This window comes from Emys orbicularis, chromosome 1 (assembly GCF_028017835.1).
Source record: "Emys orbicularis isolate rEmyOrb1 chromosome 1, rEmyOrb1.hap1, whole genome shotgun sequence".
Taxonomy (NCBI): domain Eukaryota; kingdom Metazoa; phylum Chordata; order Testudines; family Emydidae; genus Emys; species Emys orbicularis.
In genome coordinates, this window is record NC_088683.1 from 71,501,286 (window position 1) to 71,525,748 (window position 24,463).

The 24,463-nt window shown below is 43.3% G+C and overlaps 1 protein-coding gene across 1 annotated transcript in view; it reads left to right on the forward strand.

Moving 5' to 3' along the window:
* Nucleotides 1–24,463, forward strand: part of TRHDE (thyrotropin releasing hormone degrading enzyme) — a 305,481-nt gene that overhangs the window by 221,908 nt on the left and 59,110 nt on the right. The window contains exons 10-12 of the mRNA XM_065423079.1: nt 2,929–3,017; nt 22,549–22,682; nt 22,794–22,849. Of these exons, the coding sequence (XP_065279151.1) occupies nt 2,929–3,017; nt 22,549–22,682; nt 22,794–22,849 (279 nt within the window). The remainder of the gene's footprint in view (nt 1–2,928; nt 3,018–22,548; nt 22,683–22,793; nt 22,850–24,463) is intronic.

Sequence of the window (24,463 nt, forward strand, 5' to 3'; positions counted from 1 at the left end):
TACTTGAATAAAACAACACAGGATATTCAATCTATTTATATACAAAAAGTATAATCAGTTTAATATCTATTACATGACATTTCCTCTCAAAATATTGAGAATAAATTTTTTAAAAGGCAGCCAAATTAGTATGTGACAGTCTTTTTTTCTTTTGCTGTTTTACATTTATTATTGTCACTGGGCCTTGACATTGAGCGAGCTATTACAAGAGCAATATTTATATAATATATTTCATCTTTTCTCATATATTAGTGGGTCTTGCCTCTCATATAGCTTTGCTGCTTTTCTCTGAATTCTCTCCAGGTTTTCAATGTCTTTTTCATACTGTGGTATCCAAAACTGACTCTATTTTTAAAGGTCTGGTATTTCCCAGAGTAATTTAAGGCCACATTTTAATATCCTTACTCATACTGACTAGCACCTTATTGCATGAGTTTTCTCATTAATTTCAATGGGACCACTCATAGAGTAGGTTTGTATTCAAAATGAGTAAGGATATCAGAATCTGGCTGCTAGCCAGGGACTATCATTTCCCTGCTATGTGGCATGATGCCATTACCTGCACAGCCCAAAATCATGCTGGCTTGTTTTTTGTTTTGTTTTGTTTTTTTTTGCTGCCACAATACACTGTGTGTTCATATCTAGTTTGCCTTCCAGTGTCACTCACAGCTCTTCCAACATTGCTGCTTTCCAAGTATCTTCCTCCATTGAATAGCTGTGTTTTGAGTATTATTGTCCCAGATGTACTGCCCTATTTGGATTTGGATGCTGCAAACACTTATGTATGTGAGAAATCAAGTGTGTAAAGCTACTCATGTGTATTAGTATTTGCTGAATCAGGCATTTGGATTGTAATAAGCAAAGGAATCAAATAATCCATGTAACATTGATGCCATCTGAAGATAGTGGAGGAACAGAAGTCACTTAAGACTTGTCTACACAGTGAGGTAATTCATCCTTTGGGATGTGATTTCTACAGAGTACTAACATGTTGTGCATTAACTGGTCTGTGTAGACCCTGCTGGTGCTCACTAAAGGTTCCCTAGTGCCGAAGTTCTCAACCTTTTTCTTTCTGAGGCCCCTAGCCTCCCAACATGCTATAAAAACTCCATGGCCCACCAGTGCCACAACAACTGTTTTTCTGCATATAAAAGCCAGGGCCAGTGCTAGGTGGTAGCAAGCAACCTCCATCCTTAGAGGTTTTTGAGGCCCGGCTTGACAAAGCCCTGGCTGGGGTGATTTAGTTGGGGTTGGTCCTGCTTTGAGTAGGGGCTTGGACTAGATGACTTCCTGAGGTCTCTTCCAACCCTGATATTCTATGATTCAAATTGCCCGAGGCCCCACACCATAGGGGGGCCCCACACCACACCACAAAACTCAGACTTTGTCTTCAGCCCCAGGTGGCAGGGCTTGGAGCCCCAGGCTTCAGCCCCACACAACGGGGCTTCAGCTTTCTACCCTGGGCCCCAGCGAGTCTTAACACTGGCTCTGCTTGGCAGACCCCATGAAACCTGCTTGCATCCCCCCCCAGGGAGCCCCAGACTCCTGGTTGAGAACTGCTCCCCTACTGCACTTTAACATGATACCGTTTCAAACAGCAGTATGTTAAAGCACACCAGCAGGGTCTGCACAGACCAGTTAATGCACAACACATTAATGCACTTTAAAAATCAGACCCTCACAGTGCACATTACCCCACCTTGTAGAAAAGCCCTTAGATTCCTTTTTAGGAGTCCACCATTTCTCTCTGAATACATACTGAGGAAATGCAGTGCTATGCACTCCATGATGCATGTAACTTTCAGCACTGTATGACAGATGTGTTCCCTGGCAGACCATTAGTCATTTGCAAGCATGTTTATTGGTGTTGTGACACATTTAAGTATTGCATATAGTTAAGTGGGGCAAACTTCTGAATGAGCAAATCTCAGAGGAGTGATAGTTGCAGTTTAAAACTTCTAAACACCAACTAATTTTGAAGTGACAAATACTGGTGGTCGTGGAGCTGATTTGGACATTAAGTGCTGGTCCACACACATTTGCATCAGTTTAACTAAATTGATTTAAAAATCACACCTGGAGGGAGGCTGTGTAGGGGAAACATTTATAACTCTCCCAAGCTGGAGGAAGGATTTTGTGTTTGAGGTGATTGTGGGGGGGTGAAAGTAGGGGTAATAATAATGGCATCCTAAAGGAATCCTTTCCATCTCCTGAGAAAAGATATACAGTGTGCAGTAATTTCTCTTTAGGGTAAAACATTATGAAGATCTTAGATGAATTACTGACATTTATTCAATGAATGATGTGCTTGTGCACTGTGATGATGCTGAGGTTTGATTCTCCCCTCCCTTACACCTGTGCCAGCTGCATGTGTCCAGATCTGAATGGTAATTTGCCCAGGTGTAAATGACAACAGAAGGGGCAAGTCAGTTGAGGAACAGGCCCATTAACTTTCTGTCATAATCTACTAGTAATGAAAGCCTATTGTAACACATTAAGAAGTTACGCTAAAAGAATGGCAGTGCTTTTAGCTTGCTTTTAAACTTAGCGGACCATCTAAACCAAAGCATATTTTCCCCTCGGGTTTCTCTTTTTCAGGAATGAATGAATGGTGGTCATATTTTTATGGGAGGTCATTCTTTCCTCTTTTATAAAAACCTTGTACTAGAAACCTTGTGGAAAAAGTCTCTTGTGTTGTAGCTTGTGAAAACTCTAATTCAGTATTTATTTTTTTTAAGATGAATGACTTTTTCATTGGTTTGTTACCACTATCATATTCATCTTAAAATCAAAGTAACTTATTAGAATCAAAATCTTTACTGCTACTGAAATTGTGTTGTGATTTCTTTGATGTGATCCCTGATTGCTGTGAGTGAGAAGACTTGGTTCAGTATTTTTGTTCTTAGATCCCCCTCCTTTGTCTTGCAGCTACTTGTGGCAGATTCCACTAACAATTGCAGTAGGAAATACGAGCCACATCTCTTCAGAGGCAATTATATGGGTGTCTAACAAATCAGGTAAAAATAAACTTTCCTCACAGTGGAATCTCGTAAAGCATACATGTGTTTTCCTGAATTGTTTCTCAGAATTGATCCTAGGTAATTGTTTAGTTGCTGTGCACCCAATTACAGCTGCTTGAAAATGAACTGCAAGAAAGATAATTTTGGGGGGGAGGATGAGGGGGGTAGAAGAGGAAAGAACCAGGTAATTTTCACAAAAGTTAGATGGTGCAAAGAAAAGGTTTTAAACAGAAAGATGTTCCAAAGCAGCTATTTTATATCTGAAATCACATACTAAATTGTATAAATGCAATTCCCTATATAGAAGGGTGAAAGCTAAATAAAATATCTTTGTAATAAAACACCTGCTAAATGTAAAATCTGTAAAGTAATAAATGCAAAATATGCAGTAATGTAATATTAAGGTTAAGAATACTGTTGTTTTTTTTCTAAATTTGATCAATCGTCCACAACCAGTGCTAAGAAACATTTAGTGTCCCCCAAAATCTTTTTATTGATCTCCCAAAGTGTTTCTAGCCCTGGTAGGTTGCTAGATATTGGAGCATTATTCTGATTACCATCTTGCTTTTACCCCCTGCTTCAATTCTGACATGATAATAGCAACCACTATCTTGAGAACAGCTAGAGCTAGAAGCCAATGCCTTTTATCACCCGAAAGCAGCTAAGAATACCATCTTGCAAATGTTAGAAAGCGTCCCTCTCTTTCCCTGACAGTGCATGCTGTATCTGCTCCTGAATTTATGTCAGAATTGAAGTGAATTAAGAAAAAGTTGGGGAGTTGTATGATACGATTAAAAGAAGTGGAAGAGAAGGAGCCATACATCCTGTACATGCCTGGGCAGTAGAGGAAGAATTGACCCAGTTGACAGTACAGAAAAGGTATAGCCTATGGGTTTCCTTCCAGAGTAAATAGAACTGGAAGGAAGAAATAGCCAAGCCTGTATGTGCCTGTCTTTTCCTTTTTGTTCTTTTACAGGTCAGTAAGGGATAATAGTACCTTAGAGCTTAGCAACCGGCAGGGCTAGAAATGAATGGTGTATACCAGTATAGCAGTGGAAATATGAGAATCCCAACTTTCTAGTGGTATAAGGTATGTGTTTCTAGCCCTGATTGTTCACGATGTATCAGACCTTAATATTTTATTACTGCTCCCATGATCTAGCTTCTTTTTTTGGCACTGGTCTAGGACTGGGGTCTGGGACCAGAGTAATTTTCATTCTAGAATTTAGACACACTCCGGTCAGGAAATACAGATGTTAATTTTTCCCACAGCAGCATTAAGTTGGCCACAGTGATAATACTTTGCAATACTTCAAGCCCCTTCACACTCTGCCTCATCCTTATCTTACCTGCTCTTGTCCCTCAGGGCTTGATCCTGCTCCCGCTGAAGTCAATGGTGAGATTCGCATTGACTGCAGTGGGAGCTGATCAGGCCAATATAACTATCAATCTCACAGTCTTACTTTCACACACACGTGCTTCCCTCTGCCACTGATGCCAGCCTGGAAAACTCACTTATGGGTGTCTTCCATGATCAGCTGCACAATTTCTGCCTTGCTGCTCTTTACTCACTGAATGCCCTCCCTCACCTAATCTGAAAAGCCACTACACTCTTCTCCTTAAGACCTACTCGGAAATGCCTATAAGAAATCAACAACCTAATGATGGCTATAGTGAGCAGTCATCAGGGATGGCGGTTACCTATACTTGTAAAACAACTTGCAAATGATTCAGAGCCATATAGTGGTGTGCATAGCTAATCAACGTGATGATGATCTTTATGCTTGTCGTTCCCCTACCTCTCACTCACTGGTTGTCTTATTTCATATTAGATTGTATGCTCGTCAGGGCAGGGATGGTATCATCTTGCGTGTTTCTACAATGTCTAGCATAGTAGGGTCTTAGGTCGTACTGCAATAAAAATGATGACGTCAACTTTGGGTATGTTAAACATGTAACTCGCTGTACCCATTGTATTTGCAGAATACAATGATGATGCTAGGGGAATCCTAGGAGGTTTTCTGCAGCTGATGCAGGGACGATGTGCTTGTTGCTCCAGGAAGTGTTCTGAGTCTGAAGGAGGCAGTTTCCAGGCTTGTTAACTTGTGGGGGATCCCAGAGGGTTTCCATAATGCAGAGGAAGAGTCCTGTTGTAGTCCTGTCACTGGAAGTTGTCTAGAAGCAATTCTGCAACCGGAGGAAGAGGCTCGAGAGGTCTAACAGCTGGCTTGGGAGTCAGGCTGCACTTTTCTTTCAACTCAGAAGAGCAAGTCCAATAGTGACCATTCTGAATTCAGTTATCAGTGGGACAGAGCTCAATGTCAACTAGTCAGGGTTAGAGGAGGGTGGGTCAGTGACACATAGACCAAAATAAATGAAAAAATAAAATCCCCTAGGACTCGGAAAGGAGATTATGGGGAGCACGTGGGGGTGGTGGTGCATAGAGGTGGTAGCAGATGTACCTTCTTGCTAGGGCAGGAGCCAGATGCGGCTTCCTACCACCACTGTGAAAAAGCTCCCTCCCCACTGTCATGTAGCCAGGAGAGACTCTGAGACTAACACCCTGTGGTGCCACATCCACAAGAGGCACTCAAAGGTGCTGGAGGGTGCACCCAGGGCCCCATCCTGAAGCCAGCAACCATGAACTTTCCATCACAACATTGAACTGGCAAAAGTAAAGATGAGACAGAGGGAGAGAGGGCCAGAGAGATTCATCGGGTTATCCATAAGCACAGTGCTCTAAGACACTTAATACAGTGGTCTGTCTCTTGTGCCAGTAATTTCACAGCTGGCAGGTTGGTCTGTCTCCCTCTGTCTGAGGCTCTCCAGTGCAATAATTAAAGCAAATTATAGTCAATCCATAAGAAAGGTACTGGGACTGGTGCCTGACTGTGTGGTGGTGTTAGGAATCCATTCTGTGCACTCCAAGGTGGACTCTGACAGACGTTCCTCCACTTGCAAAATTTCAGAAAGGAAGAGGCTGAGTCTGGAGAGCAATAAGGGGACAAGTACATGAAAATCCCCTCAGCAGTCCTCCTCTTCCTCCCCCACCATCGCTTCAGGGTTTTCCATCAGGCTGCTGCTGACATGTTCCGTGCGGGACGTTCCTGGGGAAACTGATGTCTATTCATGTGGATGAATGAAAGCCTCTTCCCGTTCCCTGCAGACAGATGTGCACCTCTTGGAGACTACAGCAACTGCTGTGCTAAAGAACTGCTCTGAGCACATGCTTGATGGTGGGCAAGAAAAGTGGGAGACACACAGCCAAGAGATGAAATGCTGTCCACACATTCAGCTGCCAATAATGAAGAGGGTCTGAGTTAGTGGGCACTAGTCTGATATCTTGGCATATCCTGCCACTGCCCTCTGCACCACAGTAGCAGTGTACTCCTCTCCAAGAGCGGAGGAGGCAGTGTCAACCGGAATAAAATCCTCCACACTGTCACAAACGGGTGTATTGCTCTCTCCCTGTGTAGTACTAGTCTCCTGCTGTAGTATTTGTTGTACTGTTGACTTCTAGTGGTGAAGATGCTGCTGCCCACATCTTGAGGGTCATGGCAATGCCTCAGAGTTGATTTTTCAAGCACAGTATGTCTGCCTCCCTGTTGCCTGAGATGAAGGAAGCCAGGATACTTTTGAAATGGGTAACTAAATATATTGACACCAAGTAGCACTCCTTCTACCTGCTGCCTTGGAGATGACAATTTTCCAAAAGAGCAGACAGCATGACTCCAACTAGCGACTTTCCAGCACTGTCACTCTGTTAATGGAAGAGGTTCTTCATGTGCGTTAATTTTATCTCCAGCAAGCAGTGAGGGAATTACTTGACTGATCCCCACATCATCGTTGGTGACCAGCTTTGTGGCCTCATCAGTGTTGTTGGATGTCAGTTAGTTTCTTCATGAGCACCTAGTGGGAGGGTGACAAGTAGAGGCTGGGCTGCGTGTGTGTGGAGCTACGAATGTACCATGTTTGCACTGCTGCTCTCTGCTCATACAGGTACTTCAGCCTGTAAGAGGTGGAGTTCCATCTGGTCACCACCTCCAGCTCCATCTGGTTAGAGTCATAGACTTTAAGTCAGAAGGGACCATTATGATCATCTAGTCTGACCTCCTGCACAACGCAGGCCACAGAATCTCACCCACCCACTCCCGCAACAAACCCCTAACCTATGTCAGAGCCATTGAAGTCCTCAAATCACGGTTTAAAGACTTCAAGGTGCAGAGAATCCTCCAGCAAGTGACCCATGCCCCACGCTGCAGAGGAAGGCGAAAAAACCCCAGGGCCTCTGCCAATCTGCCCTGGAGGAAAATTCCTTCCCGACCCCAAATATGGCCATCAGCTAAACCCTGAGCATGTGGGCAAGACTCATCAGCCGGACACCCAGGAAAGAATTCTCTGTAGTAACTCAGATCCCACCCCATCTAACATCCCATCACAGGCTATTAGGCATATTTACCGCTAATAGTCAAAGATCTATTAATTGCCAAAATTAGGCTATCCCATCATACCATCCCCTCCATAAACTTATCAAACTTAATCTTGAAGCCAGATATGTCTTTTGCCCCCACTGCTCCCCTTGGAAGGCAGTTCCAGAACTTCACTCCTCTGATGGTTAGAAACCTTCATCTAATTTCAAGTCTAAACTTCCTGATGGACAGTTCTTGTGTCCACATTGGTACTGAGCTTAAATAATTCCTCTCCCTCCCTGGTATTTATCCCTCTGATATATTTATAGAGAGCAATCATATCTCCCCTCAGCCTTCTTTTGGTTAGGCTAAACAAGCCGAGCTCTTTGATTCTCCTTTCATAAGACAGGTTTTCCATTCCTCGGATCATCCTAGTAGCCCTTCTCTGTTGCAGGGCAGAGAGACTAAATTAGGTCTGCAGATAACTCAGGCTTGCAGCTTCCTAGTGTGCACCTTGCTGACTAGAAGCAGCTGAAGTAGCCACAGATCTTCCGGGCTATTGACAACAATGCCTGCAGATGGGTATCACCTCCAGAAATTCCCTCACAACAAGACTGAGACAGTGAGTGGGGCAAGGGATGTGATGGAAGCCACCATCGTGCGCTGACTTTCTGATTTAATCCATTGTCAGGTGTGACAAATCCAATAGAGAGCACGAGGGGTCTGAGTCTTCTGTGACAGCATGCAGCTTCTCTGAGATGTGTCCTGTTCTTCAAACCCACTCATGGAAAGTGCAGCATCCTGTTCACTAAGGGCACGTATTGCCACTACTGTTACTAGTACATGTAGGTACCAGTGAGATAGGAAAGAACTCCTGGAGGCCAAATTTAGGCTGCCAGGGAAGAGATTAAAATCCAGCTGGTAGCATTTTCTGAAATACTTCCAGTTCCATGCGCAGGGCCAGATAGACAGGCAGAGCTGCAGAGTCTCAATGCATGGATGAGATCATGCTATAAAAAGAGGTGTTTCCGGCTTATTAGGAACTGGGGAATCTTTTGGGAAAGCAGGACCCTATACAGGAAGGATGGGCTCCTGTTAAACCAAAATAGAATCAGATCGCTGGAACCAGATTTGCAGTTCTGGTCACCCCATCTTAAAGAGGTCATAGGGGAGTTTTTAAACTAAGGGCTTGGGGGAAAGCTGACAGCTGTGGAGGAGCACACAGTTCTGACAGAGACATCCGATGGAGAGGATCTATTAATACGGATTCTCTGTATCTTAGTAAAGAGGAGAGGATAGATGTCGATAAAGCACAGGTGGGAACTGAAGAGAAAAAGTCAAATGAAAGTGAATCCCATTCAATTACATCACATAAAGGCAGACAAATAAAAAGTGACAAATTTTATAAGTGTTTGTATACAAATGTTAGATGTCTAAATAATAAGATGGGTGAACTTGAGTGCCTGGTATTAAATGAGGATATTGAAATAGTAGGCATCACAGAAACTTGGTAGAATGATGACAATCAATGGGACACTGTAATACCAGGGTACAAAATATATAGGAATGACAGAATAGGTTGTGCTGGTGGGGGAGTGGCACTGTATGTGAAAGAAATCATAGAGCCATATTTAGTAAAAATCTTAAATGAATCAGACTGTACCATAGAATCTCTATAGATAGAAGTTCCATTCTTGAATAATAAGAGTATATCAGTAGGAATTAGTACTGATCAATTCACCAGGATGGTGACTGTGAAATGCTCAGGGAGATTAGAGGCTATAAAAAAAAGGAAATCTAAATAATAATAATGGGGGATTTCCCCATATTGACTGGGTACATGTCACCTCAGGATAGGTTGCAGAAATAAAGTTTCTAGACACTGTTAATGACTGCTTCTTGGAGCAGCTAGTCCTGGAACCCACAAGGGGAGAGGCAATTCTTGATGTAGTCCTAAGTGGCACAGGGGATCTGGTCCAAGAGCTGAATATAGTTGAACTGCTCGGTAATAGCGATCATAATATAATAAAATTTAACATCCTGTGGGCGGGGGAGGGAATATCTGAGAAGTCCACTACAGTAGTATTTAATTTCAGAAAGGGAAACTACACAAAAAATGAAGAAGCTAGTTCAATGGAAATTAAAAGGAACATTCACAAGAGTGAAATGCCTGCAAGCTGCATGTAAACTTTTTAAAAACACCACAATAGCGGCTCAAATCAAATGTATATCCCAAAATAAAAAGGATAGTAAAAGGACCAAAAACAGGCCACCATGTCTAAATAGTAAACTAAAAGAAGGCAAAAAGGCAGGCTTTAAAAATTGGAAGTCAAATCTTACTGAAAAAACTAGAAAGGAGCATAAACTCTGGCAAGACAAGTGTAAGAGTAAAATTAGACAGGCCAAAAAAGAATGTGAAGAGCAACTTGCCAAAGACGCAAAACTAGCCAAAGACTCAAAACTAATAGGAATTTTTTTTTAAGTACATCAGAAGCAGGAAGCCTGCCAAACAATCAGTGGGGCCACTGGACGATTGAGATGCTAAAGGAGCACTTAAGACTAGGCCATTGTGGAGAAGTTAAATGAATTCTTTGCATCGGTCTTCACTACATAGGATGTGAGGGAGATTCCCATACCTGAGCCATTATTTTTTAGGTGACAAATCAGAGGAAATGTCACAGATTAAGGTATCAGTAGAGGAGGTTTTGGAACAAATTGATAAATTAAACTGTAGTAAGTCATCAGGATCAGATGGTATTCACCAAGAGTTCAGAAGGAACTCAAATATGAAATTGCAGAATTACTAACTGTGGTACATAACCTATCACATAAATTAGCTTCTGTGCCAGATGACTGGAGGATAGCAAATGTGATGCAAATTTTTAAAAAAGGCTCCAGACACGATCATGGCAATTACAGGTTGGTAAGCCTAACCTCAGTACCAGACAAATTGGTTGAAACTATAGTAAAAAACAGAATTATCATACACATAGATTAACATGATTTGTTGGGGAAGAGTCAACACGGCTTGTGTAAAAAAGAAATCATGCCTCACCAATCTACTAGAATTCTTTTGAGGAGTTCAACAAACATGTGGACAAGAGATCCAGTGGATGGATATAGTATACTTGGACTTCCAGAAAGCCTTTGACAAGGTCCCCCACCAAATGCTCTTAAGCAAAGTAAGCAGTCATGGAGGGAAGGTCCTACCATGGATCAGTAACTGATTAAAGACCAGAAACAAAGGGTAGGAATAAATGGTCAGTTTTGAGAATGGAGAGAGGTAAATAACTGTGTCCACCAGGGGTCTGTACTGGGACGAGTGTTTAACATATTCATAAATGATCTTGAAAAAGGGGTAAACAGTGAGTTGGCAAAATTTGCAAATGATATAAAATTACTCAAGATAGTTAAGTACAAAGCAGACTGTGAAGAATTACATAGGGATCTCAAAACTAGGTAACTGGACAACAAAATGGCAGATGAAATTCAATGTTGATAAATGCAAAGTAATGCATATTGGAAAACATAATCCCAGTGAGACATACAAAATGATGGAGTTTAAATTAGCTGCTACCGCTCGAGAAAGAGATCTTGGAGTCATTGTGAATAGTTCTCTGAAAACATCCGCTTAATATGCAGCAACAGTCAAAAAATCTAATGGAATGTTAGGAACTATTAGAAAAGGTTTAGATGATAAAACAGAAAATATCATAATGCCACTATGTAAAGCCGTGGTACACCCACACCTTGAATACTGCGTGCAGCTATGGTTTCTCCATCTTAAAAAAGGATATATTAAAATGGAAATGGTACAGACAAGGGCAACAAAAATGATTAAGGGTGTGGAACAGCTCCCATATGAGGAGAGATTAAAAAGACTGGGACTGTTCAGTTATTGATAGTTGTTGCTGAGACAAATGCATTGTGGGAACACTTTCACCCCTAGTGTTCCCACCAAAACTATGTCCATATGGGGGCAGTGATCTTTCCCACACATGAGAGCCAGGACTAACAACCTCATCCTTTTTAGAGAGGAAATAATGGAGCAGGCTTTTAGAGGGAGCTGTAGCTGCTGGTGCTTGGGCAGTAGCCTGCTGGGGTCAGCCTCTAAAGCGGAATCAACCTCAGGCGATTCAGGAGGAGATACAAAACTAACTGAAGCTGTGCTAAATTCCACCTCTTCTTAATCATTACTAGTTCCTGCCCGCTGAGTTTTTGATTGTGCCCCAGGGCAATATTCCTTTCTGGAGGAGCTGTCTGCCTCAGGCTACTGACTCCCCATGGCAATCTGGTTCCCTCCCTTCACTTCCTTGGGTTCATGATGCTGAGCTTCCACAACAGTTTCACCACTGAGCAAACCACGTCTCAAGAGCTGGTCTTTCTTTTCCCACCCTAAACTGCTGCATAGAAGAGTGCTGCTTCTGTGCAACCTCATGCCAGGCTCTGCTCATAGGCGTCGTGTGAGTCTTCCGTTTGGGGAGGCTTACACTTGAGTGCTGGAAGCTCCCTAGAAAGTGGGGGGCACTGGCGCCTGGCCTGTGGCCTCACCCCCAAGATCCTGCCCCCACTCCACCTCTTTCCTCAAGGCCTGCCCGGCCACACGTTCCTCTCCACTGTGGAGAGGAACAAGTGGCAGGCAGTGGGCATCTAGGGGGAAGAGGCGAAGCAAGGACGGGGCCTCGAGGGGGAAGAGGCCAAGCAGGGCAGAGCCTCGAGGTGGAGCATGGGTGGGGCCTCGGTCCAGGCACCTGTGGTGCCCCACACCTCTAGATAACTTCGCTTCCAGCATTTCAAAGACGGTGGGACGGCGCACCCCCAAGGGAGATGACCTACGCCGCATCCGTGGCATTAACCTTCCTGCATGGCCAGCCTATTTGGGGGAGGCTTAGCCTCCGCAAGCCTCTTATACATACCGCCCATGGGTCTGCTGGTGCCACTAACAGAGCTCGCAGATGGGGAGCTGTGTGAGGGATGATGTGCAGTATTGCCTCTAGTGGCGCAGCATCAACAGCTGCTGAGCCTGACCTGAATTGCTTCCACTCTCTTTTCATCTGTCCGAACAGGGAGAGAAAGGCAGGATTAGTGAGGCAAAATCAATGAATATGTCCTGTTTCACTGCAGCACCCAGCAACTGTGGGGGTCAGGGAGTCACAGTACCTGGAAATCCCTGCTTCCTTTCACCAAAGATGCACTTTCAGTCACAATCACAGCCCTCCCTCTATCCCAACAACTGAGCCAGGACACTAACACAGTTGCTGCTCTCACTGTATGACGCCACATGTGGGTAAAATGAATCAGTCCCACACCCTGACAATGTTAATGGATGCACTCATCCAATGAAAATACATGGTGCGGAAACAACTTTTTTCCACACTGAATTGAAACAGAATGGCAAATCCAATCAAAATAATAGATTCATATATTCTAGGACTGGAAGGGACCTCGAGAGGTCATCGAGTCCAGTCCCCTGCCCTCATGGCAGGACCAAATACTGTCTAGACCATCCCTGATAGACATTTATCTAGCCTACTCTTAAATATCTCCAGAGATGGAGATTACACAACCTCCCTAGGCAATTTATTCCAGTGTTTAACCACCCTGACAGTTAGGAACGTCTTCCTAATGTCCAACTTAAACCTCCCTTGCTGCAGTTTAAGCCCATTTCTTCTTGTTCTATCCTGAGAGGCTAAGATGAACAAGTTTTCTCCCTACTCCTTATGACACCCTTTTAGATACCCAAAAACTGCTATCATGTCCCCTCTCAGTCTTCTTTTCCAAACTAAACAAACCCAGTTCTTTCAGCCTTCCTTCATAGGTCATGTTCTCAAGACCTTTAATCTTTCTTGTTGCTCTTCTCTGGACCCTCTTCAATTTCTCCACATCTTTCTTGAAATGCGGTGCCCAGAACTGGACACAGTACTCCAGTTGAGGCCTAACCAGCGCAGAGTAGAGTGGAAGAATGACTTCTCGTGTCTTGCTCACAACACACCTGTTAATGCATCCCAGAATCATGTTTGCTTTTTTTGCCACAGCATCACACTGTTGACTCATATTTAGCTTGTGGTCCACTAGAACCCTTAGATCCCTTTCTGCTGTACTCCTTCCTAGACAGTCTCTTCCCATTCTGTATGTGTGAAACTGATTGTTCCTTCCTAAGTGGAGCACTTTGCATTTGTCTTTATTAAACTTCATCCTGTTTACCTCAGACCATTTCTCCAATTTGTCCAGATTATTTTGAATTATGACCCTATCCTCCAAAGTAGTTGCAATCCCTCCCTGTAAGAGGAGCCAACTCACCCCTGCGGCGCCTCTTGCTGGTCGTTCAGGGAATTAGCTCTCCAGCCTCTCAAGCGCCCTCTGCAGGCCGGTGATCCATCTGTCTTCTTCTGGGCTCCCGTGTCCCTCCCAGGACCCCGGTGCCCCTTGCTCTGGGTGCTGCCCCCTGGCAGTACCCACATGCTAGGTCTCCCCTCCCAGGGGAACCACCACCCACTATCCCCACCTTGCCTCAGCACTAGGCCACTGCCTGTCACCAACTAGCCCCCGCTCCCTGGGGCAGACTGCAGTATAGGCCACTCATCACTGGCAAGGAGGGTTTGGACCTGCTGCCTTGGCCTAGCCCTGGGCTGCCCTCTGCAACCCCCAGTACCCCTTGGCCTTCCGCTAGGCCGCAGCCTGGGGCCGTCCAGGCTGGAGCTCCCCAGCTCCTCAGCCTGTCCCCAGCCCTGCTCCACTCAGGTATGCTGTCTCTAGCTTGCTGCAGCCAGGCCCTTCTCTCTCTGCACTCAGAGAGAGACTGCTGAGCTTCTAGCTGCCCTGGCCTTTATAGGGCCAGCTGAGTCTGTTTGGGGTGTGGCCCCAGCTGCAGCCACTTCCCCCAATCAGCTCAGCCTAAAAGCTGCTTTCTCCAGCCACAGCCCCCTCTGGACCGGAGCGGGGTTACCACCCCGCTACACTCCCAGTTTGGTATCATCTGCAAACTTAATAAGCATACTTTCTATGCCAATATCTAAGTCGTTGATGAAGATATTGAACAGAGCCGGTCCCAAAACAGACCCCTGCGGAACCCCACTTGTTTCCAGCAGGATTGGGAACCATTAATAACTACACCTCTACCCCGATATAACGCGACCCGATATAACACAAATTCGGATATAACACGGTAAAGCAGTGCTCCGGGGGGGCGGGGCTGCGCACTCCGGTGGATCAAAGCAAGTTCGCTATAACGCGGTTTCACCTATAACGCGGTAAGATTTTTTGGCTCCAAGGACAACGTTATATCAAGGTAGAGGTGTACTCTCAGAGTACGGTTATCCAGCCAGTTATGCACCCACCTTATAGTAGCCCCATCTAAGTTGTATTTGCCTAGTTTATTGATAAGAATATCATGCGAGACCCTATCAAATGCCTTACTAAAGTCTAGGTATACCACATCCACCACTTCTCCCTTATCCACAAGACTCGTTATCCTATCAAAGAAAGCTATCAGATTGGTTTGACATGATTTGTTCTTTACAAATCCATGCTGACTGTTCCCTATCACCTTACTACCTTCCAAGTGTTTGCAGATGATTTCCTTAATTCCTTAATAGTCAAAACACATTTAAATAAAATATTTCATTTTCATTTGACTTATTTTGGTTTGAAATTTTCCCACCAAAAATTTAGAAAAATTTTGTTGAAACCGATAGGTTCCCGCAAAACATCTTCGTTTTGCCAAAACAGTATTTTTTTTTTAATGGAAAAAGGTGTCTGAAACTTGTCAACCATCCCTAACTGGTATAAATCTGCCTTATACTGGTATTGATATTCATGTGGGGAAAGGGAATAAGCGACACCATCATAAAACAGCTTTATTCCATGATAATTTCACCATTTATGTAGAAAAATGACACTTCTAACCAAAGTGCAGCCCTCACAGTTGATAAGCGAGTGGCGATAGCCCTGTGGAAGCTTGCAATGCCAGACAGCTACCGGTCAGTCGGGAATCAATTTGGAGTGGGCAAATCTACTGTGGGGGCTGCTGTGATCGAAGTAGCCAACGTAATCAAAGCGCTGCTGATATCAAGGGTAGTGACTCTGGGAAATGTGCAAGTCATAGTGGATGGCTTTGCTGCAATGGGATTCCCTAACTGTGGTGGGGCAATAGACGGAACCCATATCCTTGTCTTGGCACCGGAGCACCAAGCCAGCGAGTACATAAACCGAAAGGGGTACTTTTCAATGCTGCTGCAAGCACTGGTGGATCACAAGGGACATTTCACCAACGTCAACGTGGGATGGCCGGGAAAAGTACATGACGCTCGCGTCTTCGGGAACTCTGGTCTGTTTCAAAAGCTGCAGGAAGGGACTTTCTTCCCAGACCAGAAAATAACCGTTGGGGATGTTGAAATGCCTATAGTTATCCTTGGGGATCCAGCCTACCCCTTAATGCCATGGCTCATGAAGCCATACACAGGCAGCCTGGACAGTAGTCAGGACCTGTTCAACTATAGGCTGAGCAAGTGCAGAATGGTGGTAGAATGTGCATTTGGATGTTTAAAAGCGCGCTGGCGCAGTTTACTGACTCGGATAGACCTCAGCGAAACCAATATCCCCGTTGTTATTACTGCTTGCTGTGCGCTCCACAATATCTGTGAGAGTAAGGGGGAGACATTTATGGCGGGGTGGGAGGTTGAGGCAAATCGCCTGGCCGCTGATTACACACAGCCAGACACCATGGTGGTTAGAAGAGCACAGCAGGGTGCGGTGCGCATCAGAGAAGCTTTGAAAACCAGTTTCATGACTGGCCAGGCTATAGTGTGAAAGTTCTGTTTGTTTCTCCTTGATGAAACCCTCCCCCACCCCCGGTTCACTCTACTTCCCTGTAAGCTAGCCACCCGCCCCTCCCCCCTTTGATCACCACTTGCAGAGGCAATAAAGTCATTGTTACTTCACATTCATGCATTCTTTATTAATTCATCACACAAATAGGGGGATAACTGCCAAGGTAGTCCGGGAGGGGTGGGGGAGGAGGGAAGCGCCGGGTCGGGTGGGGGAGGAGGGAAGGACAAGGCCACACTGCACTTTAAAACTTTAAAACTTATTGAAGGCCAACCTTCTCTTGCTTGGGCAATCCTCTGAAGTGGAGTGGCTGGGTGGCCAGAGGCCCCCCCACCGCGTTCTTGGGCGACTGGGTGAGGAGGCTATGGAACTTGGGGAGGAGGGCTGTTGGTTACACAGGGGCTGTAGCGGCAGTCTGTGCTCCTGCTGCCTTTCCTGCAGCTCAACCATACACTGGAGCATATCAGTTTGATGCTCCAGCAGTCGGAGCATCGACTCTTGCCTTCTATCAGCAATCTGACGCCACCTATCCTCTTCAGCCCGCCACTTACTCTCTTCAGCCCGCGATTCAGCCCGCCACCTCTCCTCACGTTCATATTGTGCTTTTTTGCACTCTGACATTGTCTGCCTTCACGCATTCTACTGTGCTCTGTCAGCGTGGGAGGACATCTGGAGCTCCGAGAACATGTCATCCCGAGTACGTTTTTTTCGCCTTCTAATCTTCGCTAGCCTCTGCGAAGGAGAAACATTTGCAGCTGGTGGGGAAAAAGGGAGATTGGTAGTTAAAAAGACACATTTTAGAGAACAATAGAATCACTCTTTCCTGTTAAACCTTGCTGTTCACATTACACAGCACATGTGCTTTGGTTACAAGGTCGCATTTTGCCTCTTATTTATATTGAGGGCCTGCCGGTTTGGTGTGAGAGATCACTCACACAGTGCCAGACAACAGAATTCGGCTTGCAGGCAGCCATGATAAGCCACAGTCTTTTGGCTTCTTTAACCTTCATAACATGTGGGAATGGTTTCAAACAGCAGCACCCTCATTTTCCATACCAAGCGGCCGTTGGGTTGGCCATTTAAAATGAGTTGGCAATTTAAAAGGAGGGGCTGCGGTTTGCGGGTTAGTGTGCAGCACAAACCCAAATAACGCCCCCACACACACACGCAATTCTCTGGGAAGATCACTTCACCCCTCTCCCCACCGCGTGGCTAACAGCGGGGAACATTTCTGTTCAGCCACATAGCCAAACAGCCGAGCAAGAACGGGCACCTCTGAATGTCCCCTTAATAAAAGCACCCTATTTCAGCCAGGTGACCATGAATGATATCACTCTCCAGAGGATAACACAGAGAGATAAGGAATGGATGTTGTCTGGTTGCCAGCAAACACCAGGACCATACGCTGCCATTCTTTGTTATGCAATGATTCCAGACTACGTGCTACTGGCCTGGTGTGGTAAAGTGTCCTACCATTGCGGACGGAATAAGGCAGCCCTCCCCAGAAACCTTTTGCAAAGGCTTTGGGAGTACATCCAGAAGAGCTTTCTGGAGATGTCCCTGGAGGATTTCCGCTCCATCCCCATACACGTTAACAGACTTTTCCAGTAGCTGAACTGGCCGCGAATGCCAGGGCAAATTAATCATTAAACACGCTTTCTTTTAAACTATGTCTAATATTTACAAAGGTACACTCAACAGAGGTCCCTTGTCCGCCCTCAGTGTCCGGGAGCATGCCTTGGGTGGGTTCGGGGGTTACTGGCTCCAGGTCCAGGGTGAAAAACATATCCTGGCTGTTGGGGAAACCGGTTTCTCCGCTTCCTTGCTGTGAGCTATCTTCAATCTCTTCATCATCATCTTCCTTGTCCCCAAAACCCGCTTCCGTGTTGCGTGATTCTCCATTGACGGAGTCAAAGCACAGGGTTGGGGTAGTGGTGGCTGCACCCCCAAGCATGGCATGCAGCTCAGCGTAGAAGCAGCATGTCTGCGACTCTGCCCTGGACCTTCCGTTTGCCTCTCTGGTTTTGTGGTAGGCTTGCCTTAGCTCCTTAATTTTCACCCGGCACTGCTGTGCGTCCCTGTTATGGCCTCTGTCCTTCATGCCCTTTGAGACTTTTTCTAGTGTTTTGTTTACTGCAACGGAGTTTACTGCAACGGAGTTCAGCTAGCATGGATTCGTCTCCCCATATGGCGAGCAGATCCCGTACCTCCCGTTCGGTCCATGCTGGAGCTCTTTTGCGATCCTGGGACTCCATCATGGTCATCTCTGATGAGAACTGCACTCACCTGCACCTTGCCACGCTGGCCAAACAGGAAATGAGATTCAATAGTTTGCGGGCCTTTTCCTGTCTACCTGGCCAGTGCATCTGAGTTGAGAGCGCTGTCCAGAGCGGTCACAATGGAGCACTCTGGGATAGTTCCCGGAGGCCAATACCATCGAATTGCGTCCACACTACCCCAAATTCGACCCGGCAAGGCCAATTTCAGCACTAATCCCCTCGTCGGAAGTGAAGTAAAGAAATCGATTTAAAGAGCCCTTTAAGTAGAAAAAAAGGGCTTCGTCGTGTGGACGGGTCCAGGCTTAAATCGAGGTAACGCTGCTAAATTTGACCTAAAATTGTAGTGTAGACCAGGCCTAAGGCCACTTTAAGGTCCCTTTTCACTGCAAGAGTGGTATACAGTGAGTACAAATGTAATTAACCCCAACTTTAAGACCTCTTCGCTCTGCCTGAATTAACCAATTCTTCACAAGACTCCAGTATGTATGTGCCAAATTTAAAGTTTCAAAGCAAAAATATTTTTTGACCGATCCAAGTGAAAATATCTACTGAACAATATTCGTAAAGGAAAAAAAGTAGGATGCATTTTTTTATTTCCCTAAAACTCAAAAATAGCTATATAGTTTAGTCTGAACTTAAAAATCAATCTTTCCAATCAGTAATGAGCGATTTCTGCCCTGAAGGAATATCTTTTGAGAAATATATGAATGATTGAATATAGTGTTTAGAAGGGGATGCCACCTTCTCCTGAACTGTAGTGTTCCTACTGTGAGAGTCTAATAAATATGTTTTTGATAAGTGGGGGATATTGCCTATGTGTATAGTGGTTTTCAGTTGCACATAGCCACCAGAAAATCATGAGGGAAAAATAAAACTTCGTGTATATAAATTCATGAGAATATACACAGGCTCAGACATCAAATTCCAGTAAATTATGTAGAATTATGTGAAGTACATGCATCAGACAACCCTTTACAATAACCACTTGCTTGTTGGAGCTGGGATGGCATGGAAAGATTCCTGCCCCCTTTTGCTTGAAAAGGTCAAATATCAATGGCCTTATGAAAAAAAAAGAGGTTATGATTGTAGTTAAAACTGACTGAATGCAGGGATAATATTGTCAGTTTTTGAAAAAATACTGCGGTTCTGTATCAGAGCGATCTCTATATGACACATCCTACAACTGATATTTATGGAGGAGGGTATTTTGAAGTTGTCAGCTTGGACTGGCAGGTATCATTCTATATCACGTCATGTGGCATAAATAGCTTACATAGTTTGTGACAAAAAGCCACAAGTTAAACTCCTTTTATCAGAAGGGAGTGTATATATTTGTTCCCTTTATTTGATCAGACACCTACCTTACCTAGATAGTCTGCACTTAGTTATAGCAGGTTATTGGACAAGATTGGTTCATAACTAATTTTAGATCATTTGCCAATTTGGAAGGTGTTTTAGATTTAATTTAATGGTATGGATTAACTATTTACGAGTCATTATTTTCAAATATTGGAGCAATTAAAGCACAATTACTAATAGAAAACTCATACACAGAAACAAATATAACCAGTAAAAATAACCATATTGAATTTTCACTTACTAAAAAGCATGATGAGCTTAATCCTGGCTTATGTCACCTGTGAAGTACAAAACAAAGCTATAACTCACATGGATGGGCCCATTGCAGACAAACAGCCCTCCCACCACTGTTCTACCCCATCAGTTGACATGTGGGAGAGAACACCACCATCTGTAACCCTGAATCATACCCATAACCTCTCCTCCTTGCAGCAATCCTGGTAGCTTCTCTGCAGGGAGAGGAGCATAATTTTCAGATCATATCTTAATCGTGGAGATCTTATTTCAATCAGTTTCCTGTTATGCCAGGTATCTTCATGTGTCTTGACTCTGGATACAGAGTCCCTCTGCATCCTCTTCTATGTCAGCCATGGTTGTATTAATAAGGATAGGTATGGCCAATGAGGAGCTGAAACATACAAGAGTAAGGAGTTAATGTGTCCTTTACTCCTGTCCAAAGCTGTCACATTTGTCCCTCCCTATATTACTGTATAATTAAGAAGGAGTTAGTCTGTTTACACATACCATTGAATCGGTTTAACTAAAAGTGTGATTTTTTTAAGCCAGTCTAGTTAAATTGGTGAAACTTTGGGCGTTGAAACTCTTAAATCAATTTAAACCTGGCTTATAGTGGCGTGGTTGCCCTCATAAATTTGCAGGGCAAGCCAAACTGATGTAAACAGTTTTAAACCAATATACTTGTGCCCTCATAGGAGTTTTCACCAGTTTATATAAACTGCTTTAATTAAACTAGTTTGTTTAAACTGGTGCAAGTTTAGATAAGCCTTAGCAGAGAAATAACAAGTAGGGAATTGGATAAGTCTTTTGCAACTTCCAAAAAAGTGTTTTTTAAAAAATGTTAATATTAGAAATACTTTATCAGTGACAGAACTGTGTTGTAATAATTTATGGAGGCTTTGGTCCTGCAAACATTTAACTGAACTCATATGCATAACAGAACTGCAAACATACATAAAGTTGCATATGTGCTCTGTGTTTGTAGTATCAGGGTTTTTGTGGTCTGTATTGCTGCACCTTAAAATTTTGATTATTGTCATATATCTTATCATGTGCTACTGGAATTATAGTTAAGATGGAGGTGTCACATGTACCCTACACCCATAGTTTTAATCTCTTTTTACTTTCTCACTAATTACTTTTTACAAAAAATGCCATACGTGAAAACCAGGTAGTCTAGTATGTCAACGTATCTAGTATTAGATGGCATATGTGAATTATCAAACCATATTTATTTGCATTTCATTTCATAATTTCATTAGTTTTTTATAGTTCAAGCACACTGATCAGTTTCCCATTGGAACTATGTCCAAGAGAAGTTTGCATGTAGTTTTCTTTTTAAAAAAGATGATAAGGAAAACAAATATTAGGCTGTAGCTTTGATCAAGCGCGTACAAGCTAAATTACCTTACAGTGCTTTGTGTGGCGATAATTTTTAAAAGCCCACCTTTTGATTTTTGAGCAAATCCTAGTTTAAAGTAAATAATTAGTTGAATTAAAATAATTTACTAAATTAAGGTATTCTTTATGAGACACTTGGGGCTTGATCCTGCATTCCTTGCAATCTCACTGAAGTTAAAGAAATTTAGAATGTGGAATGTGTTTGTCCTGCAGATGTTTATGTGCATGCTTCAAGCACATGAGTAGTCACCTTGAAAACAATGTTAAGTACTTGCAAAAGTGTTCATGGGATTAGGCCTAAATTGTTGCTGAAAGTTTAAAAAGGAATGAAAATAAAAACACATACAGTGTAAGATTAACTGGTTAAAATGAAAAGATCTTTTCAGTGACTAGTGGCTACAAACCAAACTGCTGAAAACACTTTCAGTTAGAAACCTGAGACTAAAGGACCTGCTCCTGCTTCCATTGATTATGCACAAAACTATTTAGGGATTACCTATAAACCAAAGGCTTGATTCTGATCTGACTTTCACTGGTGTAAACCAGAAATAACTCCATTTAAATCAACAGAGTTACACTGGTGTAAAACTTAGGTAGGGAGATTGGAATCAAGCCCCAAGTCTTGAAGTAGCAATTGATTTCCCAGGCATTTAATTAAGGATATTTTGAAAAAAAATGCCTCTTCAAGGTCCCGATTCTGTAACTGCGTCCTCATGGGTGCAGGTTGAGTTGGAAGATTAGGTTCCAAACTGGGTTGCTCCTTTATATTACTTGAGGTAGAACACATGTTGAAAATTATAATTAGCCCACAAAATTAACTGTGTCGTTAGTGTTCATCTATTTTTTTAAAATATTTTACAAGTGATTTATGAAGATTATGTAAATTGAAATAATCATTTTACTCCCACAAGTATTCCTTTTAAGGAAAGATAAGTAAAACATATTCTTTTACAATGTTAAATCCTTTCCAAATTAAAAAATATATAATCTTTTCCTTACATTGTTCTTTGGTTCCAGAACATCATAGAATTGCTGCTTTAGACGAGACAAGCTGGTTGCTGGGGAACATCAATCAAACTGGCTATTTTCGGGTTAACTATGACATAAGGAATTGGAGGTTGTTAATTGACCAACTAATGAGGAACCATGAGGTAAGCTCCTAGTTTCATGTCTAGGATCTGCTTTGATGTGTGAGCTGTACAAGTTGTGGCACTGCTTTTATCATCCTAAATGGTTCCGTTTTTCTGGTTTTCTCCTCACAGGTTATCTCTGTCAGTAATCGAGCAGGTTTGATTGATGATGCATTCAATCTAGCCAGGTATATTTTCCCGTAGATAATCTCACCTAATATACAGTCCTGTAACAATTCCTGCATTTAGTTTCCCAGAGGATGTGCGTGTTTTTAACACACTTTAATTGCTGCCACCTTTCTTTTCTCCCTACCCCCGCCCCCCCACCTCCGGTATGGAGCATAAGCACTGTCTGTAGCACTCTCCTCACTCTTGATCAATAATTGCCATAGGGTATTTCCAAGTCTTCAGAGTCCTGTTCAATTTTGCAGCAAGTTCAATATAACACTTTGGAGATTAATAATCTCTTCCCTATTTCACTAATGAACTAGGTTTGATATTGTTGGGGTTTTTTTTAAATAACCCTAGAAGTATATTTAATTTGTAATGGAAAACATCTTCAAGCTTCAGGATTTTTTCTCTCTGATATATTACTGTTATATTTTCCAATATGTTTTTTGGTAATCCATCATAGAAGGATTTTTCTGTGTGATGATGATTATGCCACATGGAAGGTTTGTGGTTCTGTTTAAAAGTTCCAAACTTTATATAGTATTTTAGTGCTTTATTATTGTTTGCATAGTTACATAATTAGATTAAATAATACAATGCTGATTCAATAATGATTTGTTTACAACATAAGGTAATGGAATCTCATCTGTTTTAAATTCAAGACTACATCTGCAGTCAAAGAGTAAAGAGAAGTGTAAGAACTGGAGCTGGTCAGACTTTAAGATACTTGATATCCTTGGGAACACTCCTGCTCTCAGCCAAACACCTTTAGGTCAAAGGTTATGTAAAAACTATAGCTAAGACTATTGGCTGTTCTGTTTGATGACATATTTATGGCCAGATTTTGGCTTTAAGCTGCTGGTTGCAATAGACAGCAGCACAGAGGTGCTTTGAAACAGCTGAGACTCCCAGAGGTGTATTACTAGACTCAGGCATGATGTCACTGAGGAATGCAGGCCAGGTTTGCCCCAGCTATACCTTTTGAAAAAATAAAAAATGGCAGTGTGCCCTCCCCTACATACTCCTCTCCACTCTCTTTTGGGACGTTGGTGCCACTGCCAGAACTAGCCTGTACAAGGGGTGGAACTAGGATTATTCCTTGCAGAGGGGTACTGGGTTGCAGGGAGAGGTAATCCTTGCACCCACTGGTTATAGTAGATTGAAACAACCAACTACTGCACCAGCTAAGTTGGAAAAGAAGTTGTGGAGAAAAACTGCTTTCCCCAGCCTGGGAGAGGAGTGGGAGCGCTCTTCCTTTCCTTTTAGCCCCTTTAACCTCTGCATGCACCTTCCCACGTGAACGTGTGCAAAGCTTATTACAGTTCATCACTCTGAGTGAAATCCAAGCCCCATTGACTTCAGTGGGGCCAGCATTCCATCCTTAGTGTTCTACATTGCCACTAGAATGCTGTATAGTGCTCTGAGCAACCTTGACTATTAAAAGTACTAGTGCATATACAGTAAAACAACATTCTGTCCTAGTTTAACTGTAGTGTGACACTTCAAAGCTTCTTTTCATTGCTAATAAAGCTTGAGTTGCCTGTAGCCATACAATATTAGTCTGTGATCTCTTCAATTTCCATAAACTAAACAATGTCAGATCTGGCCAGCACCTCAGTGAAAATCCATGC